At 40.6% G+C, this 16,420-nt stretch overlaps 1 protein-coding gene across 1 annotated transcript; it reads right to left on the bottom strand.

Annotated features, from left to right (window-relative positions):
• Window positions 1-732: 732 nt before the first annotated feature.
• On the bottom strand, window positions 733-13,556 carry sox1a (SRY-box transcription factor 1a). Its single transcript, XM_068329106.1, has 4 exons — window positions 12,714-13,556; window positions 8,797-8,888; window positions 8,665-8,713; window positions 733-1,451 (listed from the first exon to the last, which is right to left on the bottom strand). The coding sequence occupies exons 1-3, from the start codon at window positions 13,554-13,556 to the stop codon at window positions 8,701-8,703; spliced, it is 948 nt and encodes a 315-aa protein (XP_068185207.1). The 3' UTR covers window positions 733-1,451; window positions 8,665-8,700.
• Between the last annotated feature and the right edge of the window lie 2,864 nt (window positions 13,557-16,420).

The raw sequence follows: 16,420 nt of genomic DNA, 5'->3' as shown, positions 1-16,420 counted from the left end.
ACACGTGTGTGTGTGTGTGTGTGTGTGTGTGTGTGTGGGTTTTTTTTGCGTGCACGGTTACACACACCTGAAAGAGTCAACGATAGAAAAAAAACAACACAAATTATTTCAAAGAGCCAAGACTCAACTTCTTTTATTACAGTCCTAACTTTAATGTTAGCCAAATGCCTTGAAGAAGAAAAAAGAAAAAATCAATAACACAAGGTTATAACGCTCACAGCAATTACACTGTTACCTATTTTTCATTTGTTGCCTTTGTGGTTTTACAACGATCACCCCCCCCCCCTCTCCCTCTTACACTAAAAATCAATTACTTGTGTGTGTGTGTGTGGGGGGGGGGGGCTACAGTAAAAGAACTGTGGGCATGTTGAGGCCTTGAAATGAACTTTTCCATAACTTCTCATGTTGGAGTATTAATTCACCTCCAAAATTTAATGTGGGAAAACACGACAGAAAGCTTCATATTTTTATTCTTAGGTTGTCATCAGATGCTAGACTTTATTTAACATGTATGCTCTCATTTCCCAGCAAAGCTAAAATAACAGTAAAACAGAAAGTACATTATAGATGTGGATAATAAAAGACCTGCTTCACTAGTCATTTAAAAAAAGAAAAAAAAAGAAAAAACCAACGCTTTTTTTAAACATTCAAAAATACAGATTCCATGTTAATTCATGCATAGGAAAGATGTTTATAAGAAACTAAGAGATTATCTGAACCATAAATGTTTATTTCCTCTTCCCCTTTGATGAAATCAATTCACCTCATCTTCCCAGAGATGCTCTTGGTTCCTGGTGTCGGATCAGTTCTTGTCTCTCATCGGGCTGGTCAAACAACACATTAAACACACTCAAGCCTGTAGAAATATTCATTACAGGAATTTTGACGGATTTTACAAATGTGAAAATGCAGCGGGTTGTTGGAATACATGCCAACTGAGGGACTAAGAGTATTAAGACAGCGAAACTGGCTGCAATGAAAGGAAATGGGGAAGGGGAGCCGATGCAGGCGCCGCCGCTTTTCTGCTTGTTGTTTGTTAAAGTGTTTGTTTTTGCTGAGATGGGTAGAAATATAGGGCTTGGAGGGGGAGGGGGGTTATTTTCCAACACGTCTGATCTTCAGGTAAGCTGCATGAGATGGAATCAAATCTCCACATGCTCTGAAATCAGGCCGCACCTCGACACGTAACAGTTTGAAGTAGGGGAAAAAAAAAAGGGATTGTGTAATTAAGAGGTTTAGAGTAGGTAGCATCACATGGGGGAAGTGTGAATGGAGGAAATTTGGGGCTTTGACTGTTGTTGACATTTTGCAAAAGGTCTCTTCGCCCACAGAACCTATCTCCTAGTGCTCGTCGTAATGATGGCCTGCCGGCGGAGGAGACGAGGTGCTATCTGTTAATCACAGGCCTCCGCAGTGATCTGTGACCGCTGATAGCCATGGTGGACACGTCACTGGAAGACAGACAGGAAAAGAGCCAGGTGGACAAAGAGATTTTGATTTGTAGGGATATCAAATGTCATAAATAAATAGAGACACAGCAACAAAATAAACCCCAGTTGTCACTATAATAAACACTATATATTATTTAGTATATTGACAGAGAGAGGGACGAACACACACAGACAAATGCATCCAGCTGGGAATATAAGAAACAACAGGTTATCAATTAAATTAAAATGAATCAAATACCTGTCATTCCTTGGTGACAACAATCTAACAGCCCCGGAAACAAATTGTTATAAACATTAAGAACAATTTATGTGTGCCGTTTGGAATTATTGCCGTGACATACGCATCCTTCACTTGTCCAAACGAGCTGGGTTTGTTGATCACTTGACCCTTCAAGAGGTCAAAGGTCGGCTGGTTCAAACAGCTATCAGTCTGCAGCAGGCACCATAAAACTACTGTTTCTCATTTGAACACTTTGACCCCTCATTAACCCATTCACTGCTGCACGGAGAGTTATCACCTGCCGCGCGGGAGCAGAAATCCTTTACAGCATCTGGTGGGTTCGTACGTGTGCGGTCCAGCGATAGAGGAACTGTAGGCGCGTTAAACACAGCGCTTTGTGGGGTATATTGTCAAGTTGAGGGTCAGGGTTATCCATTGTTAATGACAAATTTCAAATTTAAGATTAAAAAAATAAATAAACAAGTTTTCAGAGTCAGAAAAAGACACCGTGTCATAATAAGCAGAACAAGACAAAACGTAATGTACACAAGCCTTACTGAATAAATCCTGGACATGAAGCTGGTGACCTCAGCATCCACAAAACAACAGAGGAAAAAGGCTGATGGGTAAAGGGATGAAGAGAGTGTGACCTTCTACAAATTAACAGATAAAGTAAACATTAAGCTCAAATATGCTTTCTCTTATCTCTTTTGAACTATAATGTTTCACTGGTGCTCTTTCATTATATAATTGTGTGTGTTGTTCCTGCTGACGGGTGATCAGCAGAGCAAACATCTTCAAAAATTTAAGAATTCACTCAAGCCTTCCTGCAGTGAGAGCGAGGAGTTAGTTAGCCCCCCCCCCCAGAGCAAGGATAAGCTCTTGCTTATGCTTGGGGAGTCCTATTGGGTTTCTCTGTCTGTTAAAGCGCTTTGAAAGGTTTGCTGATGTGATTAAGCGCTATAGAAGAAGAAGAAAGTCCACTTTATCATCCCCATTAGGGAAATTATCTTTACATACATACAGCTTATACATGCGTATATATGTTAGACAATGCATACAATGTTGTGTACAGGCCCCTGAAACAAACACAACACACTAGGAGCCTGTAGGCATGCAATTAGTAGAACAGCAAACAGTACAGGGGAGTCAGAGTGTCGAGCAGCAACTTTGGGGTGCGCCCCAATTGAGCAGCTTGTAAGGTGGACGGCGCCTTGCTCAAGGGCTGGGCAGGAGCGGGAATTGAACCGTCAATCTCTGATTACAAGGCGTCCACTGAGCCACTCCCACCCCTTTACAAATATTGATTGACTGACTGACTGACTGACTGACTGACTGACTGACTGACTGACTGACTGACTGACTGACTGACTGACTGACTGACTGACTGACTGATTGATTGATTGATTATCACCATGCCTCTGAAAAAGATGCAAAAGTTGGAGAAAAAGTACGTCACAATGGGTGCTTTGTTGCATAAAAAACAATCAAAAGTTAATGAAGAAATAGAGACAGATATTACTGACAGATATTACTGACACATATTACTGACAGATATTACCGACAGATACTACTGACAGATATTACTGAATTGTGTGTGGAGAAGGCTCTGTGGGCTTGGTGCAGCATCCACAGGAGAATACAGTATATGAATTATAGGCAAAGAAAACTATTGAGTGAAAAGCAAAACTGTATTACATCTCTCTTTATTTCTAAAACTGCTTTTTTAATTTACTACCTGGCTTTAACATTTTGATAAAACTAATATATAATTTTACTCTTTGTTTCTCTTCACTTAGTTGTGATGTTCTTAATAAAAAAAGATTAAAATTGAGTTTGTTTAGTTTTTATATTGTACTATTGGCAAAACTGAATCCTTGCATACACTTCTATCGTATATTTCTGTTACTTTTGGGATGCATAAACATCATGTTGGGATAGACAAATTTTTCTTGAACTTTGTTAACTCTGAAGAACTGAAGAAGCCTCTTGGATGAGAGGTGGAACATCTCCAAGGAACTTTCTACAAGTCCAATGGATTTGATTCAAACGTCTTTGAAAAACCATGACCTGGATAATTGAGAACCTTCACAGACAAATGCCTAAACACCAAACTCTTATTTATTCCTGATGATTTTTCAATAACCATAATACATTAAGAATAAATAGATAAAGATTTATCCTGCAGCATTAAAAAACAACAACAATAACAAAAATCATCAAAATCTCATGGGGGGCTATTCTAGCCAGGATCAATCTTTAAACACAAAGTTCTAAAAAAATCTGTTGAAAACACAAACCAAACACAAATTCACATGAAAAAAAAAGTAAACTACTTAGACAATAATAGTGATAGAGTTTCCTTTTTCTTATTTTGTTTCCTGCTTTCATCATGATGCTAATAATGACACTGTAGTCAAACCAGAAGTCAGATATATCCAAGGTAATATACTGACAAGAAAACAGTACATTTAGGTCTTTTACATTGACCTTGTTGTTTCTTCATGATATAATGAATGTGTTATAGTTTTATGAATGTTTGCAATGTTGGGCATCGTCTTAGCTGAGGGTGTCATCGTAATGTTAAATTCTGACAAAGTGGTACAATTTAAAATATAATTAAAATTGAAGTCAATCATTTACAACAATGGGTGTTGGGCTTAAAGCACTTTTTGTAGTGTTTCCAAACCAATGTTGTAAACATCCTTTATTCAGTCGTGTGCTTGACAAAGTGATGAACGTCAGCTCTGCTTTTGAAGACCTGAGCCTTTAGTGGGTGCTCCTTTCAAACTGACTCATGATACTATCACCTGCAAGCACTTAACCTCTCAAAAAGTGATGAAGTTAATGAGGTAAGCATTAAGCACACTAAAGCTTCTCTATTTTCAATTAAATTAATGTTGGAAAAGAATAGAAACTTTACACATTGTGGGTTTGTTTTTTTTAAAAATGTTTTATGATGTGTTATGCCTCTAATGGAATCAGGGTTGTTGATGAAAGGTCTGAGGTGGATGTTAATGTGTGTAAAAATAAATTCATCTGATTGTTGTTGAGTGACTGAACTGAAAAAAAGAAGAAACAACACAATTTTTAACTTTGTCCTTCCATCCATCAATTGTCATTACCGCTTCTTCAGCTGTCGCTGGTTGGAGCCTATCCCAGCCGACTAGCCGAAAAAGCTAGAAACATCACCTGTATAGTATGACTGACCTGCACAAAATGTCGTGTCAGTCTACGGTGAATCAAAGGAGAAGTGTGTAAGCTTAGACCAGCTGGGTGGCACAGAAGAATAAGTTACGGGAAAAGCGAAGCTGATTCAAAGAAAACTTAATATACAGCACAGAACCATAGATTTAGATATCAGAGACTTCAAGCTGTTACAAAATAAAACATTTTGGGTATAAATCTGACAAACCTCTTAAAATGGAAAATAATGTCTGTAGAAATAAAGCAGACAGAATGTGATGCCATTACTAACCTGACTAACAATGTTTGAACCACTTTTTTTCCCCACAGTTCTAATCTGGGTAATAAATTTAAGTGTGTCAGAAAAATGTTTTACCTGATGAAGAGGAACAGGAGGACATTCTCACATTAACATCACAGCCTATTCTAAATAGAAAATTTTGTCACAAACAACTTGGAGTCAAATATGTGAAAAGATATAATAATAATAGTGAATACTGGAGTAAAAAAGCCTACAGGTACACCAAAAAGGAGGATTTCAGAGGATGATTCAATCTTATGTTGTCTTTCGGGCCTCAGGCAGTCAGGATGCTATCAGTGTGTTTGTGTGACCCGGAAAAGGCTCATCAATACCAAAGCCTTATTTACTCACTGTTGGATCTCATGTTCTCGGTCCTATTCATGTCACATGGGCTGTGCTGCTGATTTATGTGAGCCTGACAATAGTTGACATGACCGTTAGGATTTCCTCTCTGCTCATGCTGCTTATTCTCATGCCATCCACTGAACCTGAAGGGGAATGAGCTGCATGCTTACTGATCACCAGTCCCTGGCATCTCAACTTATTGACTACCTACTGGTGTTTAATTCTGCTGGACTTATTTTTAGAGGTGTTCCCACACTCTGAGATCTTAGCAATTACTTTGTTAATGCAGCTGATGGCCTGAACAACAAAAGTAAAACCCACATTGACTTGACAAAAATAGCACACCAAGTAGAGAGAATTATTTTCCAGAAAGTACTGCTGCTGTGTACACGGCGCAGAAAGAGACACAACAAATCGGCAACCAGAGGCATATGGTGGATTCTGGGGAGATAAGTCACTCCACTTGTGTTGACATTTTTTATTTTGAACACAGTAATCTAAAATTAAATCTGCCAAACACATTGTTATGTGCAATTGTAGTTACTGTTAAAAATTAGTGGGACCACATGCGGCATTTTACATTGCAATGAGTTTAGAAGTCATAATTCTGAAGCCTTATGAATAATATCAAAATGAAAATTGAATTCCAATTCAATAGAATTCAAATTTAATTTGTACAGCGCCAGATCATATTAAAATGCTATCTTAAAACACTTTCCAGGTGGAGCAGTGAAGAACCTGCTCTTACAGAACCCAACTTGTCCCACATGAACAAGAACTTTGGCGTTAGAGACAAAGAAAAACTTCCCTTTAACAGACAGAAACCCGGAGCAGAACCCAAGACTCATAATGAGTCTACACTCGACTGCCTTGAACAGTTGAGTGGAGAAAAGGAGAAGGAGCGACAGAAGGAGTCAGTGATGTAAGACGAAAAAATGTATAAATAAAAGCAATAAATAAAAATAAAATAAATACGTAGTTTAAAAAAGAATGAGGTGGAAAGACAGCGAGACATAAAAACTAAAACTACAGATGCTAATAGTGATGGTAACAGCTGGACAGTCGCAGGTCCAGGTTCTGCAGCTCTGTGGACAGAAGGACCTGCAGACTGAGACAGATGGAGGGACAAGAGGAGAAGAGAGCGCGAATAACTACAGGAAAGAAAGAGGTTAGTGACAACAAAAATGTGAAACTGAGCAAAACATCACAAATCAATGCAGCGACATTCCTGCTGCATGATGGGTAGTGTGACTTTCAGTACAGCTATAAACAATGTTTATGTATTGTATTCATGGCACTGACTTTACATTCAACCTTGAAAAAGTGCTTCATTTCCAGACATTTTTGCAAAACAATTTTAATAATTCCACCAAAAATCACCTGTAATTTGCTTTGTGAGGCAAAATCACTTGTTTGAACTTCTATCATCTGCATGCGATCTCTTTTTTGGACACAATAGTATCTGGTATGTGTAAAATGTAGTGCAGCAAAAAAAAGAAAAAAAAGAGCACCTTCTTTATAAAGCTTTTGATTGTTAGCTTGACTTTTTATTAAACTGCACCAGTTTTGTAAAAGTCAAACTTTATCTAAAACCTCCATGGTTGCAAACCTGTTTGTACTTCTCATTTATTTGCGTCATAGGTCAGACTTAAATCATCTGACTGCACCTCGAAACTTATTTACTCTGTCAACATGTGTGTATGTGACTTGTGTTTGTTAAATTGCAGCTGCATTAATCCTGAATAAACATATTTTTTTGTCCAGTTGGGGGCAGTGGAATGAGCTGAAACTAGGACTCAAATGCATCAACTCCTCATAAACTTGTAGAACTCCTCTTTAAAAAAAAAAACAAACTAAAAAAAACTTGCTATTGCCAATACTCTTGCTATTACATACCTGCATGAATACTGCGTTTTTGGCAATGACAAGTTTGCTGAAAGACATTTTATAGACTGTATTACTTTCCATGTCACAATAATAATGAGAAAAATAATTTAGGCAAACTCCGGCAGCAATCCTGCAGTGTCTTTTTTTCTTTACAATCTGACTGACCCTGATACATTATTTCAAGGTTGGAATAAAAAGGGTTGAATACATTTTTTATTAACAACTGTGTGGTTAGTGCACACCACATTTCCTGTTCCTTGTCACCTGTGACACAACTGCGCATTTAAAAAAAAATTTCTAATAGTCTTATGAGAGAATATATTCAAATAAAAAAAAGAAAGAATATCAGTAAAGCCTTATAGGCTGCAAGAAATTAAGATTTTTTCATGTGGAATTTGGTCGTGTGTAGAGAGACTGCGTTGAAATTGAAGACTTACTGTATAAAACTTACTGTATATTTTTCCCCTTGTTTTTCTTAACTTATCTTATTTATCGACTGGGTTTACTGGGACCTTCAGAGACGTATTTCGTACTGTCATATGTGAAAACGTGTGTCAGCATGACAATAAAGACTCTGATTCTGCTTCTGATTCTAAGACTGTTGTGTTTTTGTCATTTATTTTCAATAGAGATGTTCGTTTACTTGTCAGGGTCTCAATCTGGGTGACTTTGGGGTTCCTTTCTTCTCCTCTTTCCAGTGATGGACAGTGAAGTCAGACCCTCCCTAACTTCCACCTTCCTCTCTCATTCCTTTCTCCTCCTCCTTCCAAAAACTTCCCAGCTCCCTTGGAGGGGCTGGTTTTTTGTGTGGCCCCACCACTGTCCCGTTGTTATCACTCCGACGGGTCCCCCCTCGCACCTGCGCAGCTCCCAGGTCCCTACAGGAATGCGCTGGGGCTTGTAATCGCCTTTGTGGGGGCCATTGAGTTGTATTGCGAACTGAAACTTCCCAACCTCACAGCGCGCTGGCCGCTGAATGGGACTCAGCGTGGGGGCGACGCTCCAAACGGCGGCCGGTGCCAAATTCCTACAGTGGCGCTCCGCAATCAGTCCCACACAGGCCCCAAGTATAGGGTGGGGAGGGAATGGGGGGGGGGGTGGATAAGTCTACATTTACCGGTAACACCAGACAAAACGACCACTATTTTAAATCACATCTCGACACAAATGTTGTTGTTTTTTTGTTTTTTTTTGTCACTTCTCCACAAATTGTTCATGAAACAATAAACCCCCCCCCCTCCCTCCGATTTTTTTTTTTTTTTTTAACATCTCACCTCTTGTCAATAAGCTCCAGTGCAGATGTTATTCCATCAACGGAGACATCTGAAAAATAAAAAGAAGAAAAATAAAAAATAGCGTTTGAATGCTGGCTTGAAAATAAGTTTTGAAAAATAAAAGCTTTTTACTCGTAACTTTCAGGCCAGTTTGTGCTGCGTTTCGGTGCATTAGGTCTGCGCGCCGGCATATAGCGCGGTAGCTGTGGGTAGATAGAGCAGCACTGCAGGATTAAGAGGCAGCAAGATTGTTAAACATGTCAACGTGTAATTGCACGATAAGGCCCTTCCGAGGAATTCATTGGCCCAGTTGCTTTCTCTATTCCGCGCTAATCTCGCCCGGCACATTCGCTCTGTGCAATCTGTCTCCATAATCTTCTGTGACAGAGCGGGCGACGAAAGCAGGCTGCTTGGTAATTTTTTTTAGGAAGGGGGAGGGTGGGGACGCGGGGAAAAAATATGCAGAGGCGTGATAAAGTGACGCTAATTATCCCCATTTAGGACAGGGGAGTGCAAGGGATCGGGGCTTTACGAGCAACCGAGTGTGTGCTGGAGCTGATGGTCTCCTAGCACCGAATATATCGGTGGCTACAAGATAAGAGTATCGCATGGTGGAGAGATTTATTGGCTGGTCAGCTAAACACACGCGCACAGACCCCCCCCCCCCATTCAACGCACACACTCACACAGGCGCACACAGACAGAGGCGCGTACGCACAGACGCGCACAGACGCGCACAGACGCACAGAGACGCGCAGAGACGCACAGAGACGCACACACAGGACCCGACCCTGCCACAGCGCCTGTAAAACGTTGCACCCTACACTTAAACCTCTTCCACCTCAAGGTGTAATTTATTCGGGTTAAATTTACCAGAACGCTCCTCTTTTTAGCCTGGCGATGCGCCGTGACGCGCTCCGCCTCTCCGGGCTTTCAGTGTTTAATCCGCAACTCTTCACATCAGCAAGATAAGATTCAAAACACGCGTGGAGACCGTCCCATTCCATAGGCTGTGCGCTGTGGGGCGAGGAGAGATGTCTCCATAGATGCGCTTTCTCTTGGAATTTAAACTAATTTTCAAACATTGTTCTTGTGATTTCTTTCAATAGGAGCGAGATTAATGCGCAGACAGACGTTACACGCTCCACTATGAGGCCTAACAGGTTTAATTGACATGCCATGCAAGTCTTTATCACTGTGAAATAGGCCGTTTAAGTGTGTATTTGACATTAATTGATTTTTAAAATATCTAAGTAGGAATAAATTTCCTAATTTGCATATGTATGAGTATTATACTATATCTACATATGAGGCCTGTAAAATACACATGTCAAAATCAGCAGGGCCCTATCAGAAAATGCTGGAATTTCCAGACTATTTTTTTAAATTTTATTTTATAAAATGATTCATATAAATCGTATCGATGGTTTTTTTTTTTCTCTCTTCAGAAAATCCAAACGTGTTTTTTTTAAAAACTTGCCAAAAAATATGATAGGAAAACAGCTTGAAATATAGTGATGAGTCATCAATTACCTTTCAAATTGCCACGACAGCGATTGGGAAGTCCACCCCATGGGCAACAGTTAAGCTGTGTAGTTGTTCTTGTGCGCGCATCGATCTGCTTTGTTTAAGATTTGTTTAATTGTCTGAGTTTGAGATCGTTTCTTCCTTTACAAGCATTGACACGTTGATAAGCATCTGCTTGTGTTATCTCTGGTTAAAACAAAACCCAAAAAAATCTTGATTTTGCTCTGGAATTTATTGTTCAATACACATTTTCTGCCTCATGCAATACTCTCATGTCCTTTTATTTGCCTGACTTATACTGTGATGAGAAACGACAGAGCCCTCACTGTTAAATTAGAAAGGAAAGGAGCACTAAGGTCATATTCCAGTTATTAAAAAACGGATTTATCATCTTTGAGCACTGATCGCCAGAATACAGCTAAGAAAATGAAGATGAGTCTTTTTTCATGAGCAGCCACTGTGTCTGAAGTCTGCTTTATTCATCCCTTCGTAGCTACGAAGAGATGAATTAAGATATATTATATTTTTATTAACGTATTCTCCCCCTCAAATATGAACAAATAAATGCTAAAAACAGAAAAAAATAGAACAAATTCTACTAGAATGTCCAGCAAATATAAATTAAACCAGTTTAGGTGACTGAAAATCGATTTCTTTGTTTATTAAATTAAAATATTTATGTAATTTATAGAATAGAATTTAATATAGAATTTAATCATCATATATAATATATTATCGTATATTATTAGCAGTATTCCTCATGGGTCCCATGTCAAATGCTCAGAACAGACACACTTCAGTCTTGATTTGATTTCTCCTTTTGCACATCAATAAAACAGAAATGTCTGCTAATTATTTATTCTATGCGTAAATATTCATACCCGCCTGATATAAACACATAATTAACAAATCAACATGGCATAGTGGACGAGCTCCACAGAATTTTCACAAGAGTTAAATCTTTGCTGAAGAGCAGTTTGTTATTTAAAAGCTTGAGTGTTTAAATCGAGAAATGATCTGATGATTCGAAAGCAAAATATAAATCGAACTGATCAATACGAGGTCAAGACGTTGGTTCGATTGTTCTGCAGCTTCAATTTGTCATTCACGTCTCATCAAATGTTAAAATAAAGAAACTAATTGTTATTGCATGTTTTTTTTTAGATGAACTGTTCAAAGCTGAGAACATCTGATGTAAAACACTAACAGGTGTTTTTCCATACGAGGCCTTCATTTGCTCTATTGTCTATTTTTTTGGGAAATGTAAACATGTAAGGGACCTTAATTGTATGAAAGAAGAATGAGGGCCACCAGCTTGGCCTGTTTTAAATAATCAAAAAGATATGTAAATATAGTTTGGACAGCATGCCAGTGAAACAGAGACAATTTTTTCCCCCTTAATCAATAATTAAAATCCAAACAGAAAAGTTTAGCCCACGGAACAACATCTTCCCACCAAATTGGTTACCTCACAGGCCTGCATGCTGGAGCTTTAACGCACAATTACGCACAAACAATTAGGCTTTTTAAAAGCTTGTGGGATCGGTGTCCAGCAAGCGGTGTCAAAATTTAAACAGGTGGCTATTTCACTCGAGGGGGATGCTTGCATATAATCTTGTGTGCTAAAAAAAAATTCTTGTGAGAACATAAGTGGGGGGAGAAAAAAAATCAATCTAGGAACCATTGTCTTAAGAATCAAAGCAACATCTTGTGAAATTTATTCAATTCTTCTTCATTGCAATAGCAGGGCTTTTCATGGGCAGAAAAGCACTTAAATTACAACAGCAGTTGCCCGTCATCCTTTGAAATATTAAAATTATTCACAATTTACAATAATAATTAGTGTCACAATAAAAAACGATGATTTTCCAAGAATGAAAACACAGGCATCTGCAAATGAACACAAATGTTTTAAGAATGTTGAGATTCCCATATCTTTTAAAGCACTTTTCTTAAGATTATGACACGTTATCTCATTTTCAATAACTTACAGAATCCCTAAATTATAAGACAATGAACCAAAATACCCTCCTTGTGAACCCTGTGTCACCCTCAACTAAGACTGTGAAGTATCATGGACAAAAAGATGATAGCACAATAACCAATATCTCGGCATAATAGTCGTTATATAATTCCACTCGTGGCTATTCAAAAAAAAAAAGAAAAAAAAAAAAGCCGAGATGAATATGCTATTTAACCTTCATTTACAAGATCATAAACATTCTGTACAAAAAAATGCAGGTAGTTCTCGGGAACGGGGGGGTTATTTAGAAAAGAGGTAAATATTTGGTTATGTGTTCGTTTTGCAGTTTTGAATTATTCTGTGAGTTCTAAATATGTGTTAGAGGGACCGTCCCGTTCACCCCAGCCGTGGCGCTCTGGTAATGCTGCGGCAAGGCATGGAGTCTACTTTGCATTGACGGGTCCCCCGGTTCTCCGGTCGGTAAATACATGCTTATCATCTCCCTCAAGTCTCCGGGGCAAGGACCCCGTGAGTGTGTGCTGCTGACGGGGGGGCTTACACTCGGCTCCGACTTCACCAACGACCCTAACGTCCCCATGGCAGCTGAGGAGGAGACGCCGGAGCCCTGGTGCTGTGTGTAGGTGATCCCGCCGTATCCGGATGGAGAGGCGTTCATGTAGCTCTGAGAGTTTGAGATGGGACTGTACTGCAGGGATGTCATGTCGTAGCGGTGCATTGGCTGGGGGTTGTGTGTGTGATGGTGGTGTGAGTGGTGGTGGTGGTGCGCTCCGCTCCCCGGGTGTTGGCTGTAGGCGAGCTGCGCCTCTTGCATCATCGCCGCAGCCGCCGCGGCCGCAGCCACCTGCCCGGGATACGCACCGTTCGCCCAGCCGTTCATGTGCGCGTAGCCGGAGCTGGCGGAACCTCCGTGACCCCCGGGGCTCTCTAACCTCTGGCCGACCCCGGATGAACCCATTCCGACCCCTAAACCGACTCCACCTCCCCCACCGGGTCCAGAAAGAAGTCCACCGGCAAGGGAATATTTGTCCTTTTTCAGCAGCGTCTTGGTCTTCCGTCGCGGTCGGTACTTGTAATCCGGATGCTCCTTCATGTGCATGGCGCGCAACCGTTTCGCCTCGTCGATGAAAGGACGCTTTTCAGCTTCGGACATCACCTTCCACTCGGCGCCCAGCCTTTTGCTGATCTCAGAGTTGTGCATTTTGGGGTTTTCTTGTGCCATCTTTCTCCGCTGCCCACGGGACCACACCATGAACGCGTTCATCGGTCTCTTCACCCGCTCCTGATTCGCTTTGGACCCGCTGTTCGGCCCCGTTTGCCCCGTGGTCGTGTTCGTTTGGGGGCCGGGGGAATGCAGGTCAGTTTCCATCATCATGCTATACATTCACCTGGATTTAAACTTCACCGCCAACAGAGAGAAAAAAAAGAAGAAGTCTTTTTCAAGATCAGACTGTCGCGCACAAGATCGGGTGCGCACAGGACGACTGGGTTAGAGACTTAATGTTGTAACCCCCCCCCAATGAAGCAAATAAGATAAAAATTAATCCGAAAAGAGATGTAAATGTTCTCCAACCAGTATTTCAGCTTGTCTTCTTCTGGGTTGGTTCACATCCACTGTGACAGAATGCGCATTTGAGCCACTTTCCCTGTCGGAGTTGAGAAGTTGGTTAAAGCGGCGGCCATATGATGCGCACTGACAGCGGTTAAATGAGCCACAAGCGGCCAATGAGGCTCTAGCAGCAGAATGATTTGCATGGCGTTTGGTCAGGTGACTAGCGGACCAGAGGAAGAACACACCGGAGGAGGAGGAGGAGGAGGAGGAGGAGAAGGAGGAGGCAGAAAGGAGGGTCAGTCCCACAAATAACACAAGGCAGTTGAAATTTCCAAACACGCTTTTTAGCGGCTTTGGGAAAACAAATATAAGTAAGATATGTAAGGGCTGATGGAGCGAGCAGAAGGTGGGTGTAGTCCATAATGAGTCTCATCTCAACAGTAAAACCATTATGGTGGCTGAATTATTTTTAAAAATCACTTGTCAGCAACTCTTTAGTATCACACAGCTTGTCGTTGTGGAGTTGTTGGGCTTCAAGAAAAGTTTGAATGTTTCTCAAACAATTTCCAAGTCGACTTTTGAAAGAAATACTTTATTTATGCTCGACGGAACATGTTTCCCCACCTTAATAAATGTTAGGCCTCAGTCTTATGCAAATACACCAGAATGAAACGACATAATTCACTTCTCTGAGACGACTCGATGATCAGCAAACGCTTCAAAAAAAATTTTTTAAGGTGTCTGCAGGTAATGAATGGATGGAATAATGGTAGACAGAAATAAATAAAAAAAAGATGATCATGTGAGAGAAAATTAGTAAAATAAAATAAAATAAATAAATAGAATCGATGGATCTAAGTGGAGAACTAGATGGATGTCCACGATAGGGACGTGGAATCGTCCAGGAAAGCCGTTATCGCCGTCTGCTGGTGGCGGATAATCCTGGTCATGTGTGGGTCCGTCTGTGTTTGCGTGGGAAGACGAATGTGAAGAAATAAAAAAAAAAAAAAGTAAAGTGACTCGCTGTTGTTGGATTATTTTTATGTACCTATAATAAACAAAGTCAAAAAAGTAAAGTCAGGATCCACGAGAGGAGTGGGGTCTGCTTGTGTTCGGGTCCTGGCATGTATAATTCAGATTTCACAGCTGACCTCCCCTGAAAAGCCCCGTCAACTTCTAATTGACAGGGAAAAATGAAATACCGCTTCCCACGGAGAGACTAACGATTTAATCATTCTTCTTTGCGTTTTTTAATTTTAACTGGGGGGGGGGGTGGGGGGAGTGGAGATGCTGCGTGGCTCCGCTTAGAACGGGATCCACGCGTGTTTTGGTGAAATATTCACTGGATATCACGACGGTCGTGAAACGTTTCCCGGCCCTTTTGGCTGGAGGAAGATGAGGGTACAGTGATGACACCCCCCACCCCCGCCCCCAGAGACGTGGGGACACCCATAAACAAATACACAGGAAAATAATAAAATGATTATTAATGCTCAGTCTAATTCATAAAACATTTCAACCCCTTATTGTAAATCATTTAAACTGAAGATTATTATGTTATTATCAGACTTGATAAATAAAGACAAATTGAATTTGTTATGTGTTTTTTTTTTAAAATATTTCCAGAATTTAACAAATGTCATTAAATTAATGAGAATAAAAAACATTAACATTTGAAGGCTTTTATGCCAACTTATCATTTGACTGAATTAAATGTGACTTAAGCAACAAATGTCACAAACATAAAATGATGAAGTAAATTAATTTAAAGAGAAAACTGTTGTTGGGGAGCAGATTTATAGATGGATGCATCTGGAACTGAAATTATTTCTCTTAAATATTCCTCAATTATTATGAATTTATTATTCTCGTTATTATTTCTTATACACTATAGATTCGGTGTTCTAAAGGTTGAAACCTCCCAGTGACCCCAGAGGTCCCAGCGTTCTTTCTCCATCACCCCCCCTTCCCCCCCACATCTATTATTCCTTACAAATCTCCTTACAAACGATTTGGCTCCGTTTTACGCGGCCTTTCCGCAACAGGATGCGTGAGCTGCGAGGATGGCGCGAGGCGAGGGTTAAAGGTCAAATCAGTTATACAACAATCCCCCGACCCCCAACCCCCCACGCCCTATTAATAGATCGATCATTTCGGAAATGCTTTTGAATGCATACATGCAGCTGACGTCACTGTGGGTTTTAATCTCAGATCATGAAGTTTTTCTTTCCACGCAATAAAACCTCAGAAAACCTTCCACTCCTCTGAGCCCCACCCCCACCCCCACCCCACCCTTTAATCTGTTCTTCCAGAGAACAGTTAACCCCCCACACCAGAACAACAACCTCCACTTGTCAATTCAAGCCAACGCTCCTGGGTCTGGGTGACGCGTAAAAGGAAGACAACGAGAGTTGTGATCACCTGCAGATGACCCGCACAAACTGGGTTAGGCAAAGGAAGCAATTGTTTTTCGAGATCATCAACCCCCCCACCCCCCACCCACCCCCACACACACACATACGCACATATGCTCATTCATCTCCCGCCCGCTGCAAACTGAAAACAACGAGAGAACAACGTGATCCACACACAGCATTCATAAAGCCGCGTAAAATCCCACTACCACATGTTACCACATGCAGCAGACTTCTGTCCCAAATCCAATGGAATAAACTCGACACAGTCACTCGTGATCA

Source organism: Antennarius striatus, chromosome 12, assembly GCF_040054535.1.
Source record: "Antennarius striatus isolate MH-2024 chromosome 12, ASM4005453v1, whole genome shotgun sequence".
Classification (NCBI taxonomy): domain Eukaryota; kingdom Metazoa; phylum Chordata; class Actinopteri; order Lophiiformes; family Antennariidae; genus Antennarius; species Antennarius striatus.
The sequence above is the reverse complement of the archived record's forward strand: the minus strand, read 5'-3'. Positions and strand labels throughout refer to the sequence as shown.

What these genes read in the sequence shown, in the direction of transcription:
- sox1a (XM_068329106.1), bottom strand. Translation starts at nt 13,556, where the DNA reads ATGTATAGCATGATGATGGAAACTGACCTGCATTCCCCCGGCCCCCAA. An exon ending in TGGTGAAGTCGGAGCCGAGT is followed by an intron (nt 8,889 to 12,713) that starts GTAAGCCCCCCC and finishes TTAATCCTGCAG; the next exon opens with TGCTGCTCTATCTACCCACA.